The sequence below is a fragment of the Neolamprologus brichardi genome, chromosome 3 (assembly GCF_056152115.1).
Source record: "Neolamprologus brichardi isolate AB-2024 chromosome 3, ASM5615211v1, whole genome shotgun sequence".
NCBI lineage: Eukaryota > Metazoa > Chordata > Actinopteri > Cichliformes > Cichlidae > Neolamprologus > Neolamprologus brichardi.
Genome location: NC_142106.1, coordinates 9,254,812 through 9,270,076, shown reverse-complemented (window position 1 = coordinate 9,270,076; position 15,265 = coordinate 9,254,812). Strand labels below are relative to the sequence as shown.

The window sequence follows — 15,265 nt, the reverse complement described above, 5'->3', positions numbered from 1 at the left end:
CTGTAAAAATCTCAACAACCAAACATGATGCACAGCCAGATATTTCCTCTGGATGCAGTAGCGGTTTTAGATACGGGCGACATGGGCGGTTGCCTGGGGCGGCATTGTGGTGGGGGGCAGCATCACGGGCATCGGCAAAAAAAAAATAAAAAATTGCTCGTACTCATGGTCCCCCGACAACAGCCAGCGCATATTGGGAATGGCAGAGGCACTCAGTTTTCTATCGCCCATTTGCTGGGAGTAAGGGCGCCCTCTGTTTGCGAGGTGCGCCTGCTGCTTGCGGTACAGGAAGGAGAGGGCGGGGCAGCGGGGGATTCTCTGGCTGGCTGGAGCAGCATCTAATAACGCAAAATAAAACAAAACAAAAACAAACCAACAAACACGAAAACACCAGACATCATGATACAGACTTATAATTTGCACCGATGTTTTTTTTCCGAAATTCTATACACGAAAAGTGAGCGCGAGAGCCCTCGGTGTGCCTGCTTGCTGCTGAAGTCAAAGTAAACTTTATTGTCGTCTCCGCTACATACAGTCCAGTATATAGAGACGAGACGACGAGGCTCCAGTTACAGCAGTGCATTTTGCATATTACCAGTAACTTTTCACATAAAACGGTGATAAAGTCCTAATGTTTTCATGAAACTTCCTTTTGATTCCCCCATCTGAGCATTGGGGAAAAAGGCTGTCTTGCAATTGTTGAGGTCACTAGTGTGTGCCCCATTTCTTCCAGGATCACTCTTCATTTATATGTTTTAGTGGACTCCTTGTACTGTGAAGTGGTTTCATGGGACAAAGGCATTGTATTCCAAGATCTGGGAGAAATGAGCAGTAATGCCCTTCTTACCATCTTTCCAAAATAAGTGATCTGGAAGCTGTTAGGCTTACTTACAGCAGCAGCACCTGCATAAACTCCAGGACACATTTACTTACAGTGTTTGTTGCTATATGTAAGTCATTCACAGATTACATTTTTCTAAACTTAAACTTAACCAGATTTATAATTCTGCATCCCCCTTAGATGTAATGTCAGTGAAGGTTCCCTCGCACGTCTATTTTGGCATTGCACTGTCTTGAAACCTTTTTGGAGCCAGATTTTTCCGTGGTTTTCAAACCAATTTAGGAAAAAAGCAGCACTTTATGGTACATTGGCTATACTTGGATCATTTGCATCAATCAAATCCTTTTCCTCTTCACAAAAACAGATAATTACAGTGGGTATGCAAGGAAACGTACGGTTCTTCGGACCCGTGTTTTAAAAGGTGGCTTAATGAGATGGTGTCTGTGGCCGGGGTGGAACAGACAGAAAGAGGAACAGAAAAGGGAAACTGGTGAGTTTTTGTACAAGTTTTTGTAGTTTTTGTATGATTTGGCAGCCATTTCTAGAATTCTTAAAAACTAATTGATCATAACTCATGCCTCACACTCCGCGTGAATGTTCTTATTTTATTTTTTATTTAGTTAATATTGTTATAATTTTTTTTCTCTCTCTCCTTCTTTTTCTTTTCTTCATGCTTATAAGTTCACGAATGCCAACTGTAGTAATTGTTCAAAATTGAATCTGTATAAGCATGTTGTGTTTAATTTTAGAAGCAAAATAAAATATATTACAAATTTGAGTACAAGAATGACAACATGTAACAATTTACTCTGACAGTTTCCTCCTGGACTGAAATATATCTCAGCCAAACCGATTTACTCTGGAACAAATAAAACACTGAAATAAACCAAACATTAACTAAGAGAATTATTTATCATGTCTAACTGATGTGTCGGGAGTCCGCTGTTCTCGCCAGGTCTAATCATCATTGACCTCCCAATCTGCAATGGAGCTGGTGGGTAAAAGACGTCTCAGAAAACTTCAGAGCACGTTTGGAAATATATGATATCTTGATAAATCGAGCAGATATTTGAAGCTTACACAGCTACATTCTTCCTTGAAAATAACTTAAAAGTCTATTTTGTGACTCAGAGTAATATTTAAAAGTTTTTAGCCGCACTCTTCCATCGTTTGGGTTTTGGATGAAATGCATTCTGGGATATTTAGCTGTACCAAGTGTTGCTACCCGATCCGTACCGGAATCCCGATTGGTACCCCGCATGCGCAAATCTCACGTCACTTCCTCTCTTTGCCAACATTGCGGCATTCAATATATTTGAATGATACGGTTAGCGCCCAGTTAGCTCCTAGCATTTCTCAACCACTCTGCCTCCTTTTCGAACACCGGGACATTTAAACAATGGATACCTCCGTATACAAACAAATTCATGCTTTCCTCCTCAACAGAGAGCGTTCCGCGATTGAACAAAAGCTCTGTGAAGTAATAATTATGGTGCCTAATTACAGACTTAATAATACTTAGTAATGTGTCATGTGGGGAACACCCCACATCACATCAAGAACTCCACCGACTTCACCAACAAGGTCCAGAAATTTACCCTGGACCCAGATGAAACCATGGTGTCCTTTGATGTAGTCTCCCTCTTCACTTGCATACCCACCATGGAGGCAGTGGAGACTGTCAGAAAACGACTACAAGAAGACAGCTCCTTGGAAGAACGGACCAACTTCACACCTGATGAGATTTGCACACTGTTAGACCTCTGCCTCACCACTACATATTTCAAATACAACGAGGGTCTCTACAGACAAAAACATGGTTGTGCCATGGGCTCCCCCGTGCCACCTATTGTAGCCAACCTTTACATGGAGGAAGTGGAAAGAAAGGCTCTCTCTTTTAAAGAGAGAGTACCCAACCACTGGTACAGATATGTAGACGACACCTGGGACAAAATCAAAAGACAAGAAGTGGAATCCTTCAAAGCGCACATTAACGCCATGGTTAAAAACCTCAAGTTCACTAGGGAAGACACAAAGGACAACTGTTTGCCTTTCCTGGACTGTGCTGTGCACATTGAAGAGAATGGCAACCTCAACATTGAAGTTTACCGGAAGCCCCCACACAGGGACCAGTACCTCCTCTTTGACTCCCATCACCCTCTGGAACACAAACTTGGGGTAATCAGGACCCTACACCACCGGGCAGAACATGTTCCCTCTAAGTCTGAAGGGAAAACGAAGGAACACACACATGTAAAGGAAGCACTCAAAACACGCGGCTATCCTAAATGGGTGTTTATAAAGTCAGCAAAGATGCACAGAAAAGAAGATCAGACACCAGCGAGGGAGGATGAGAAAGACAGATGCAACAACATTGTCATCCCCTATGTAGCCGGTGTATCAGAGAAACTCAAAGTTTTCTCCAAGCACGACATCCCAGTGTACTTCAGGCCCAGCAACACACTCAGACAGAAACTGGTTCACCCAAAAGACAAAACTCCAAAACACAGACTTAACAATGTGGTGTATGCTGTACAGCGCAGCGAGGAATGCCCAGACCTCTACATTGGAGAGACCAAACAGCCACTTCACAAGCGCATGGCACAACATAGAAGAGCCACCTCCACAGGACAAGACTCAGCTGTCCATCTGCATCTAAAGAACAAAGGAAACTGTTTTGAGGATGCCAATGTTCACATTTTGGACAGAGAGGACAGATGGTTTGAAAGAGGAGTGAAAGAATCCATTTACATCCACTGTGAGCGACCATCTTTGAACAGAGGCGGTGGTTTACGACACCAACTGTCTGCCATCTATAATCCAGTTTTGAGATCCCTTCCCAGACGCCTTAACGCCCACTCACATCGTGGGCCATCTGACCTCAGGAAATCACATGATAGGGTGGGGCCAGGTTTTACAATGAGTTAACCTGAAACCCTGGCTGATGACTGAACTGGTCTCTGAATGCTATTGACACCCTTTTCTCAACGAGAAGTCCGGGCTCGGGAGAGCCCGAGTGCCCTGGAGGGACTTTCCCTGCCGGATACATGATGGACGGGTGGCAGACATGGAGGATCGTGTGCCTGGCGGGACTGTCGATCAAGGACGCTGAAGATATCTACCTATTCGGAACCATGATAACAGGGTTCTTGCTGATTGGAGCTGGCTTGGCCCTGGCTTATCGGAGAATTAAGAAAGTGGAACTTTCAAACTCCCCCAAGGCTGCCCGCTGGGATTGAAACGATGGAACGAGGCACGACTTCTCAGAATGGGCTCACTGAGTGCAGCATGGTTAAGATCTTGGAGAAGCTTACGGCTGCCGTGAATACTCAGAATAAGACCTCTGAGCGTATATTGGATTACATCAAGGAGAAGTTCTGCAACGTTTGGTTTCCTTCCTGAATACTATCATTGTTTATATTTACTGCGGGAAGAAACGGTAAAAACTGCATTTTATAAGGAAAACGCTCGAAAGCCTGTGAGCAAAAACAAAACCAAAAAACCAAAAACCCCACCCTTTCCTATTGGTTGAAATAAGTACCATGTCGACCAATCAAAAAATGATATGGCAACATGGCATCTAGCTGTTAAGAAACGGGGGGAAGTTTTAGGAGTGACGGCGGTGTTTTGAGATGTGAGAGATTTGAGACGTTTAGTGCAAATCTTGTGTAGTCAATAGTTTTGTTGTGTGTGTCAGAACAATGAGGCGACTGCTGACTGTTACAGGTGTTACAGCAGTGATACATCTCCTGTTGTCAGGCCTGCAGGTATCAGGCTGTTGCTCTCCTTTATCTCATAATGGACAGAAATTATTTTCTGGAGTGGCACAAATAATTTGTGTGGCATCAGATTTGATGCAGAACAGCTGATTGTTCTGTAAATAGTTTGAAATGTTTGTTTAAAAAAACGCTTTGGCTGCATTTAAAAAAAATAGCTGCAAAAAACTTTGTTGTTTGCCAAGCTCAGCTACTTTTTTGAAGAGGTAACTATATAATTAATTGCTCAACATTGGTCTTTATTTACTGTATTTTGCAGAAGATTAAAGTTTTCTCACTGACACAGGTAGGATGGTCAGGCGTCCTCTGTTCCTTCACCGTTCATGAACTGTCACTTATAAAATGCTGCCAAACATCAACTATACTCAATAACTAAACGTGTGCAGGTTAAAGTGATGGACGCCCAGATCTGCACTCCAAATACAAACAGACTAAAGGTGTTTCCTTCAGAAACAAAGACGATATTTACAAAGATCTCACAGGTAAATTGTGAGCGATCACAGCAGCATCTCATCCTGACTAACAGCTTTTAGATGCAGGGAGAGCGTCGTGGTTCAGAGGTGGTTCAGCAGATGATGAAGGCCTTTCTGTTGCATTGTGTAGTGCTGTGGATGCCATGATGGTTGACTGGGTCTGCTTCTACTGAACTCACAAACACTTCTGAGGTATTTACACCTGAAGCCTCATTTAATGTGAGTCAGAAACAAACGGCTCACCTGTGATTAATGGATGTTTCCCTGCATTTATATTTTCACACAGTTTATTTCTTACAGCAGGAAAACTGAACAGAATGTATGTAAGAGGTTAGAGTGAGGATGACGTCACTTCATACAGAAAATACATGTTTGTCTGTTTTGATGATGAAGGACTTCTTTAGCTCTGTAAACAGCTACACTTGAGAGGACAGAGGTGATTTCATGGATAAATAACAATGTGTTTATCAGCTTTCATCATCGCAGTGCAGACGTGACGTCAGATCTATCAAAGTGAAGGCCGTCTCTCTGATGACGTCACAGAGCAGAGTCGTTCTGTCCAATAAAGGATCTCAGATCAGCTGCTGCCATCTTGTGGCCACAGTTGGTTACTGTCTCTGAAAGTTGTCTCATGTTTCCTGTTTTCCTGTTAACAAAGGCTGGAGCTCATCATGCTGAGAGGGCAGCAGCATTTTTTGGCTCTTCACACATGTTCATTATATTCTGATGATCCTGGATGGAGACAAACTACAGATAAGTGTGTTCAGCACAACTAGTTGATCTCATTACAGCAGTTTGATGTTTCCCTTTGAATCCCCCTGAAGATCCTGACAGTGAAGCACGTACATAATACTCCAGCCTTTCAACTCTGAGCTTATTTAGTTCTATTAATACACTGAAATCTCATTTGTGTCATGAAGAAAGTCTTTAATCAAACAGAATTCAAAGATCAGAAACATTTCATATATGGAGTTAAACATGAATCATTGTTTCAACAAAAGATTTATTGTTGTCATAAACAGACAAGAAGACAACAACAAACTGCTCCTCCCATTCAACACATGTCAGTCCATATCCCAGCAAACTAAATCATCTCCATTTACACATCAAATAGAAACATGAATCACTTGTAATGATTAGAAACTTGATAGAATTTCAAATCTAGTTTGGGGAGTCATTCAGTGAGAAACAGTGAAATGATTTTCCATGTGAAAAGGTGGACAGCAGAAACAGAAAGAAACAGTGAGAACTAAAAGAGAAACAAAGAGCTTTGGAACAACGAGGCAGCAGGAGGACAGCTGCAGTTTAACAGCTTCAATTCACTGACAGGAAACAACATTAGAAATATCATCATCCTCAACTCATCTGCTGCACTGACACTGACACCTTCAACGGACACACCTTCACTTTACCACCAGTGTTAATGTATGGAAACATCCTGTGAGTGAAAGTGTGTGTGAAGGTGTGTATGTGTGTGTTAGTATCAGGATCAGAGAACGACAGCTTTCCTCTGTTCCAGTCCAGATTCACTCTGATCCTCTGGAGATTCTTCTGGACTGAGAGATCAGTGAAACCAGCTGATGGTGAGAGTGTGTAGTATTTACCGTGAAAGAACCGTATTGTCCATAATCCAGACAGTTTGTCTCCCTTCCTCTGCACAGACTCTGCTAACACACCCAGTGCCCACCGTGTACTGTCTCCAACATCAACATCCCAGCTGTGAGTCCCTGAGTTAAAGCCCTCAGAGCCCAGGACAGAGAAGTAATCATCAAACCTCTCTGGATTATCAGGAAGCTGCTGCTTCTCTCCTCCTCGTCTCACACTGGTCAGATCTTCAGACTGGATGAGTTGTGGATTTGCAGTGTTTGGGTCCAGAATGAGAGGAGTGTAGGAGACCATGTCCTTCATGTTGTTCCAGATGTTGAAGGTCAGGTTGCCCAGGTGTTTGGCCTGGTCTATCAGAGCTCCTGAGGGCAGCTGTGGATCATCCAGCAGGGGGCAGCGCTGGACTCTTTCCACTGCAGCCTTGTAGTTGTGCAGGAATGAGACGTCTTCAGCTCTCAGCTCCTCCTCTGTGGCTCTGACTGTGTCTGAAAGAGCTGCTATCTCTCTGCTCAGAGCCTCCATCTTCTCCTTCATCATCCCACTCTTCTGCTCCTCTTCCTCCCTCAGTGCAGCCAGCCTGGCCTCCTCTTCCTCTGCTAGAAACTGGTGAAGCTTCTTAAACTGCTCCTCAATCTGCCTCTCTGTGTGTCGGGCCTGGACCTTAATGTGTTCTGCTGTTTGATCAAACTTCACTTGAACTTCTTCACAAACCTTTAACTTCTTCTTTAAGGGCTCCAGAGTTTCCTGAAGTTCCTTCTTGTGTTGTTGTGCAGCTTCATCGATGGGTCTGATTCTGTGATTGGTGTGTTTTTCTGAGGCACAGCAGACGAGACACACTGGCTGCTGATGGTCCAGACAGAAGAGTTTGAGTTTCTCAGAGTGCAGACTGCAGAGAGCCTCTGAAGCTCTCTGATCTCTCTCCTGTAAGAACGACTCACACAGGTTCTTTAAAGCCAGATTTAAAGGTGGTTCATTCCTTGAAGATCTTCTCTTACAAACTGGACACTCGTGTGTTGGTCTCTCTCTCCACCATCTCTTCAGACAGTCTTTACAGAAGCTGTGGCTACATGACAGAATAACAGGATCTCTGAAGACCTCCTGACAGACCGGACAGCAGAGATCCTCCTCTGATCTGGAAGCCATTGAGTCTGTGAGTGAAGCTGAAAACAGCAGACAGGAAGTACAGTCAGTCCTGGCTCCCCTCCCTCCTCTACCACCTTCACTGAAACTTCCTTTGAGTCGTGTTTTTGCTCAAACTCACCTTCAGTGTGTGGAGCGTCAGCAGCTTGAAGCAGCAGTGTTGGAGTTTTCCACTTTTCTCTCCTGTAGCTGGACTCACTCAGAGGAAGCTGCTAGTTTGGTCTGAGCTCAGTCTGATCGTCTGTGCGTCTCTCTTTACTGAGGACGAAGAACTTCCTGTTTCCTGGTTTGTCACATTTGAGTGACGTGAGGGGAGGAGACAAATGTTGCTGTTTGACTTTTAACTAAGGTGTGTTTCAATCCTGCCTGCAGCTCAAAAACTGTCAAACAGGTTTTGTGTCTTTTCACCTCCACAGGTCACAACATGAAACCTGTTGTGAAGTTTATAAAATAAAGTGTCACTCGGTGGTGCAGCTGTTTGTCAGCTTCTATTTCAGACTTTGTTCTGCTTCTTGTTCAGGTTCCCAGCAGTGGGAGTGTAATGCAGTCACACACACAGGTGGTGTTAAGGTGGATTCACTTAGTTACAGACTGTGGTGTTATTTCTTGTAACTAAGGGTGTGTTTGACTCCAAAGTTCAGACATTAACCTGCCAGAAGTTGTAAAAGTTACTAATAAAGAGCTTTTCTCTCATTTCACATGCAGGTCAGAGCATGAAAGCTGTGATGCAGCAGTTTGAGAGAAATTGCTGCTGATATAAAATATTTTTTGTGGATTTACAAAATATATAAAAGAGCAGAAAGAAAAGAAATAAGTGTAAAGAGTGCAGCAAAATGCATGTTTTAGTGTGAGTTGGTTCATCTGATCTGGTTGTGTAAAAGTCACTGCATGACACTGAGTGTTACTTTTGTGTTACTGACACTCATCTCTGACATCTCTTTCTCTTACTTTCTTTTTTCTGTTATTTAGTCAAAAACCTTTCAAAGAAATAATGAATTCTCCACACGTGTTTGAAGGTTGCTGATACGTTCATCTAGCACAGACCTATTGCTGGAACGCCAAGACAATTCTACTACAATGGCAAAAACAAGACGCAAGTCACCAGAGCTCTTTGTGTTGCTCGTGCATGAGGGAGAGAACTGTGACGAGCATCGTTCCCTCCAAGTAAGCAAATGAATGTTAATAGTCAAACATAGAAATGAACATTTGCAAAATCATTCCAGCTTTGTGGTGCATCTCCTCCAGGTGTGTAAATCACACATGCAGAGTGGTTTGAGTTCCTCAGAGCTTCATAAATGTCTCTTCCAGTTGTTTCTATCACTGTCCATATGACCAGAGTCCAAATGTATGCAGACATGGGTATAACAAACATACCAGTTAGTTTTGCTGTTTGTCAATGTGGCTTTCAGTTATCTTCAAGGCTGCAGGCCTTTGTCAGCACTCCTGTTTTATGGCCTCTATCAACCCTCATCACCTCATTTCATGCATTCTTCCTGTGGGGGGATACTTATGACTCCTCTATTGTCCTTTCGTCTCTGCAGAAAACCTTTTTTGGAAAGGGTATTGGATTCAATTATTTTACTGCTGTTATAACCCCACCTGTTGAGTCACTTCAGCAGTCTTGTTCATGATGCAAATGACAACAACAATGACACAAAGGAAGACCCTCTTCAGAGTGTCAAAGTATGCATAGCACAGTGACACAGCATTAGGTGATGTTCATAGGAAATTGCTGTCAGTCATTCCCCGTCACCACCATAGCTTCTGGTTTCTGTTCACAGAATAATGATGCCATCCTTGAACTTCCTCTCTGCACGGTCGATTGGAGCTTGGAACGCTCCCCTCATCCTTCAGATCTCCATCTGTTGTCCACAATCTCCTCGTGATTACCTCTGGAAAGCCCCGTGGCACAGCTCTTCTTCCAATGCAGCTTTATGGTCATTGCTGTGGTTCCAGAATCTTCTCATGATGACCAGTAGGTCCCCAAACAGCATGACCTTTGACCTCAACCCCTGCCTGGGCTGTCAGCTATGGTCCCTACTTCTCGCTGGGTCTCTGAAGATTTCTCAGGAGATTCCACCCTTGGGATCATTTCTTCCAGCAATGCTCTGCTGCACCTGTATCTTGTTGTGGAAGTTTTCCACTTAAATAAAGCCTGCAGACGAGCGGTGAGCGGTAGCTAACATTCTTTAATCCATGCACACAAAGACAAACAAGCTTGTGAAGCCCCTGCATGACCACGGGGCAGGGTCAGCAGAGTCTCACTGAGCCAAAGTCAACCTCCCAGTTAAATACCTTCTCCAGGAACAAAAGGCAGTACACAGCTGTTTCACACCTTAAAGTTCACACTCCCTTGCTACTTCCCAGAGTCCTCAAAAGATAAAAGACTGGTCCTCTGGAGTTTCTGTTTTTCCCCCCAACATCCTGACTACACCCCCTACCATTTGTCTTAAGTATGAGTGTCAGACATGTTAATACAATAACATAATGTAATTAATATCTAGGTAAAAGAAATTCCTCTACAATCCCACCCTTTGATTCTAAAATCAAGAATCACATTAAAACCAGAATTTCTTTCCTGACATTCTGTATATCACATCAACATTATTGTACACTTAAAGGAGTTTCACACTGTGTATCCTCACTTCACTGTTCTCCCACCACCCTTTGTTCATCTTTAATCTTCCCCACAATCTAAGCTCTCACATGCAAATGGAAACAACAATGATACAGAGGAAAGGTCTTCTCCAGAGTGTCAAAGTACTTTGCATGGCAAAGTGAAACAGCATTAGGTGGTCAGTCTCTGTCACAGTTATGGCTCCTGGGGTCTGTGCCATTTACAGAGTCATAATTCCAACGCTGATCTTCCTTGCGCTGTCACTTTTGGAGCTTAGCATGCTCTCTCCATCCCTCGATTTCTGTTCCAACGCAGCTGTAGATTTAAGGCAGAGCACGTCGTACACCTTAGTTGTCTTCCTCAGCGTCAACGGCGAAACTCTTTCATTTTATTTTTACGATTTTGCTGTTTAAAATCTCCTCATGACAATCCTTTGGAAGCCCAGTGGTGCAGCCCACTGTCGTTTGTCAGTTGTCCTGCAGATGGTCCCTGCTTCTCACTGGTCCACTTGAAGCGTTCTCTCCTAGTCATAGTTTGCATCTGCGCCTCAGTCAATCCTTCCATATCCCTCATGTCACGGTTCCTGCAATTTAAAAATGAAAACTTCCCCGGAAAAAAAACCCTCTTTTGTCCTATGTTAGCTTATCACTATTAGACATACACAATAAAGTTGTGCACTGTCTCTTAAAAATTCTCAGGGCTTCTCCCCTGAAGTAGCTTCACTCCAGGCCCTGTCGTAAGAAAAAAAAAACATTAGCCAGTGGTGTGTCCTGCTGTAAATCATGTGATTAGATCATATGATTATGCCCTCTGCTGTGGAAAAAGTGATATAGATGTTAGCGCAGCGCGTCTGTATGCACACTTTCTCACAGTGACCTCTGCATTGTAAACAATACAAGGTCATGAATAACACACCCCTGGTAAATTCACAAAGACACAGAAAGTGGCATTTAAAAGGTTAAGTCAGCACGGCTCAAAAGCCCATGCAACCCAGGATGTTGCTGTCACCTTTCTGCTCCTGTAAAAAGAAACATACATATATACATCCACCCTTTTGTCTCTCTGGGTGGAGGTGCAATCTTGCATATTGGTGTCAAGTCAGTCAGGTTTTGGTCAGTCCAGTCAATCCCCGTGTTTATTGCTGATAGCAGAACCTCTTGTGTCGCAATAAGTTTCTACTGCCAGCAATGACGTCATTTCAAAAAAAGAAAAAAAGAATTTTAGAATGGATTACCTCGCTGAATCCTTTTTGCCAGGGACTTGTTTTCTGATTGTCCCAAATAAGTGGCTTTCTCCCGAGCCCATTTTAATTTTGGAGAAGCTCACTTGCGATTGATCAACATGTTGTGTATAGCGCTTTCGATTCCGATCTTGCAGGCCTGCTTGAAAAAGAGAAAATTGCCAAACAAAAATCTCAGTGCACTGTTAAAAATCAAAAAATATGAAGGCCTAGTTTTAGGACTTGTCTAAACATACTCTGTTAGAATGATAAAAAAAACAAAACTAATTGGCAGGTTCAAAGTGGTACCAAAAGAAAATGCATCAGCCACGTAAATCTCCAAAACTTTCATCCACCAGTCACACACCTCACACAACAGCAATATTCTATTAGAAAATGAGTTTTTGTTTTCCCCATGTACCCAGATGTGTGTCATGATAAGACCTCCCCCACACATCAGAAACCAGAAACTCAATAATCTATTAGTCCCCACTCATCTGACCCTCCCGCAGCATTCTGTTCACCGCTGATTCAATCATCCTTCCCCAAAAATAACACTAGTTCACTGGTCTGTGTATCACTTCTTAACCTACTAAGCTAACTGGACAAGATGATGGTAACAGAAATGTTTAAAATGCTATTTGGTCTTCATGAGCTTCATTGCATGTGTGTATGTGTTAGTAGGATTAATGCATTTTTCTGTTTGTGTTATTTTTTGTGTACCTCTCCTCTTTGCGGTGCTCCAGACACTTTTCAATTCTCCACGCAAGGCAGTCGTTTTTCTTCCCAGTTTCCTAAACCCAAATTTTATTCCCACACTACAACAGCATTCCTCCATGTTGTCCCCTTCTCCTTTGACTGTGGTCTCATCTCATCTCTCCCCCTTGCAGCAGTCCAGTGAGAGTCAGTTGTCTTTCAGCTTTGTCCTGTGTTTTCCACGGTCTCATTTTGCCATTTTTTCGCCGAAAGTGGCAAATGTCCAACTCAGGCAGTCTTTTCAAAAGTCCATTCACACACAGTGAAGGTGCAGCTCGTTGGAAATGCACATCCATCCATCCAGTCATGATGATGCCATTTTTCTCCTTGCTGTCGCTGTCTTGCACAGCTGTTGCTGCTGGACCCTTTCTTCACTGCTCAGGATGCTGCTGTGAGCTCTTGAGATCCATCTCGTTGTTCTGGAACTGCATTTCTTGTCTTCAGGGAGAGATTTTGTAGCTTGTGTTCTCAGGGTGACAAACACGTGGAAGTTAAGCTGTAAAACAATTTAGCCAAAACTTGGCTTGAGTGTTTCTAATGGTGTTAACCTATAATTTTCTTCCGACTGCTGCACGTGGAAAATTGATCCAGGTCTGTTCTTCACCTGCAAGTGACACACTGAGACATTTTGATCATTCTTCTCATTGCTTAAAACAACACCTCTCCCCTCTCTGGTTCTGAATTCCCCTTTCTTAAAAACCCAGAGAGATTGTAGTTGTTCTACGTTGAAAAACACCAAACCCTCTTCCTATTTTGCTTATTTTATCAACAATTCTGCTAAAAAAATTTTTTCGTGTGTGTCCACCCTAGGGGAGCTGGTGGCCTGCAGTACCACCTTCTCCCTCTAGTTGGAAACAACTTTTACACACATTTCTACACTCCTCTCTCTTTTTTTTTTTTTTCTTTTGTTCCCCATTTCAACATTTTGTAACCCCGTTTCTCACTGTTTTTACACACACATCAACGTTTCCCACACAACCATTCTCTGCAATCTTACACACTACACATTTACTCAATTCTTACCATACAGTCACGTATTGAGTTTTGTCTCTGGCCGCCTGGTGGAAGGCCTGCCGCTTTACTGGATCCAGCTTCCCTTTACATTCAGAGCGTCCCCTGCAATGGCCTTCTTCCCTTACCGGCAGAAAAGTGCTAAAATACCGTCACTCCGCACACTGTATTGTGCAGACGTGATTATCAACGGTGGACTCGAACCACCGTTCCCTGTGATGGACCGGTGTTTTTGCAATTACTCTGGCAGACGACTGCTTTTCTTTTGCACACCGGAACCGAACACAAGCCTGGGGACTCTAACCCCAGGATTTTCCCCGACAGTGTACCCGAACCGCCGTTCCTGTGGCGTACTTGGACCGAACACAGGTCTGGGCCGGCTTCTCCCCAACTGCGTGCGCGAGCCACTGTCCTTGTGATGAGCCGTACCCAACACAAGCCTGGGGTCTCAAACCACCAGGATTTTCCCTCCGGAGACTCGAACTCCGGAGTTGGCCAGCGTTCTCCCCCTCGGCCAGACAAAAAACTCTTCATGACTGTATACAAGTTAGCTACAACTCACCCATCTGCAGGAGTCCCCTCAAAATCAGTGATCTCGGTGGTGACTGAAACACACACGGCTCCGTGACTCCTCCATTTCCTTCGCTTCAACAGCTGGTAGGACAAAGGTACCTTTTCCCTCAGGGGTGATCAGCCCGTCCACGGAACCGTTGTTCAGTGACCACACGGACCATCCTGCTCACAGCGCCATTTTGTTGTGGAAGTTTTCCACTTAAATAAAGCCTGCAGACGAGCGGTGAGCGGTAGCTAACATTCTTTAATCCATGCACACAAAGACAAACAAGCTTGTGAAGCCCCTGCATGACCACGGGGCAGGGTCAGCAGAGTCTCACTGAGCCAAAGTCAACCTCCCAGTTAAATACCTTCTCCAGGAACAAAAGGCAGTACACAGCTGTTTCACACCTTAAAGTTCACACTCCCTTGCTACTTCCCAGAGTCCTCAAAAGACAAAAGACTGGTCCTCTGGAGTTTCTGTTTTTCCCCCCAACATCCTGACTACACCCCCTACCATTTGTCTTAAGTATGAGTGTCAGACATGTTAATACAATAACATAATGTAATTAATATCTAGGTAAAAGAAATTCCTCTACAATCTCCTTCCTAGAGGAAAAACTTCTATTTGGAAAACATGTCAACCATCATCAAACCAAATTTTCCTTTCAGTTCAGTGAACTTCACTTATCAAAAAAATATAATTATTTATTATTTATTAATTATATTATTCGTTTATCACGTTTTCACTTTCACTTATAGGCCATCAAAGTGTTTCTTATCTTTACCCAAATGATTGGAGCAGAGCTTAAAATCTATAAGCTGTAAAAACTTTATATTTGAAGACTGAAAGAGACCCAGGAAGTGGTCACAGGACGAGGGTGACAGACTGTCTGAAGTAGTTAGAACAAGACAAGGCTGTTGGACCAGGTGTGCTTGCTTTTGAAACTGTGTCTTAATTCCACCTGTTTCACATACAAGGGTCAGTCCTACAGGCAGGAACATGGGTGTGCCGTGGGCTCCCCAGTTTCACCCATTGTGGGTAACTTGTATATGGAAGACGTGGAAAAGAGGGCTTTGCTATCCTACCCTGAAACACCACCAAGTCATTGGTTCAGGTATGTGGATGACACCTGGGTGAACACACAAACCTCCATCTCTGGTTTCTTTGACTGGAGGTTGTTGATGATTTGATGATTTCACAACACTGTATGTGATGTCACTGGTGATGTCATCTTCTCCATCTGCTGAAATGAGTTAAAGTAAACACTTTTA

General features: G+C 43.5%; 2 protein-coding genes across 3 annotated transcripts; one reads left to right on the top strand and one right to left on the bottom strand.

The window, feature by feature from the left end:
* Positions 1 to 1,768: 1,768 nt before the first annotated feature.
* LOC148103397 (uncharacterized) lies at positions 1,769 to 4,176 on the top strand. Its single transcript, XM_087839145.1, has one exon. It carries the CDS (start codon positions 2,366 to 2,368, stop codon positions 3,767 to 3,769), a length of 1,404 nt encoding a protein of 467 aa, XP_087695271.1. The 5' UTR covers positions 1,769 to 2,365; the 3' UTR covers positions 3,770 to 4,176.
* A 2,270-nt stretch (positions 4,177 to 6,446) lies between these two features.
* Positions 6,447 to 7,838, bottom strand: LOC148103396 (nuclear factor 7, brain-like). Of its 2 annotated transcripts, XM_087839144.1 has the most exons (3): positions 7,602 to 7,838; positions 7,149 to 7,415; positions 6,447 to 7,115 (listed from the first exon to the last, which is right to left on the bottom strand). In XM_087839144.1, the coding sequence occupies exons 1-3, from the start codon at positions 7,836 to 7,838 to the stop codon at positions 6,447 to 6,449; spliced, it is 1,173 nt and encodes a 390-aa protein (XP_087695270.1). The 2 variants fall into 2 exon arrangements, with proteins under 2 accessions (XP_087695270.1, XP_087695269.1); XM_087839143.1 differs by having other exon boundaries at positions 6,447 to 7,838.
* Between the last annotated feature and the right edge of the window lie 7,427 nt (positions 7,839 to 15,265).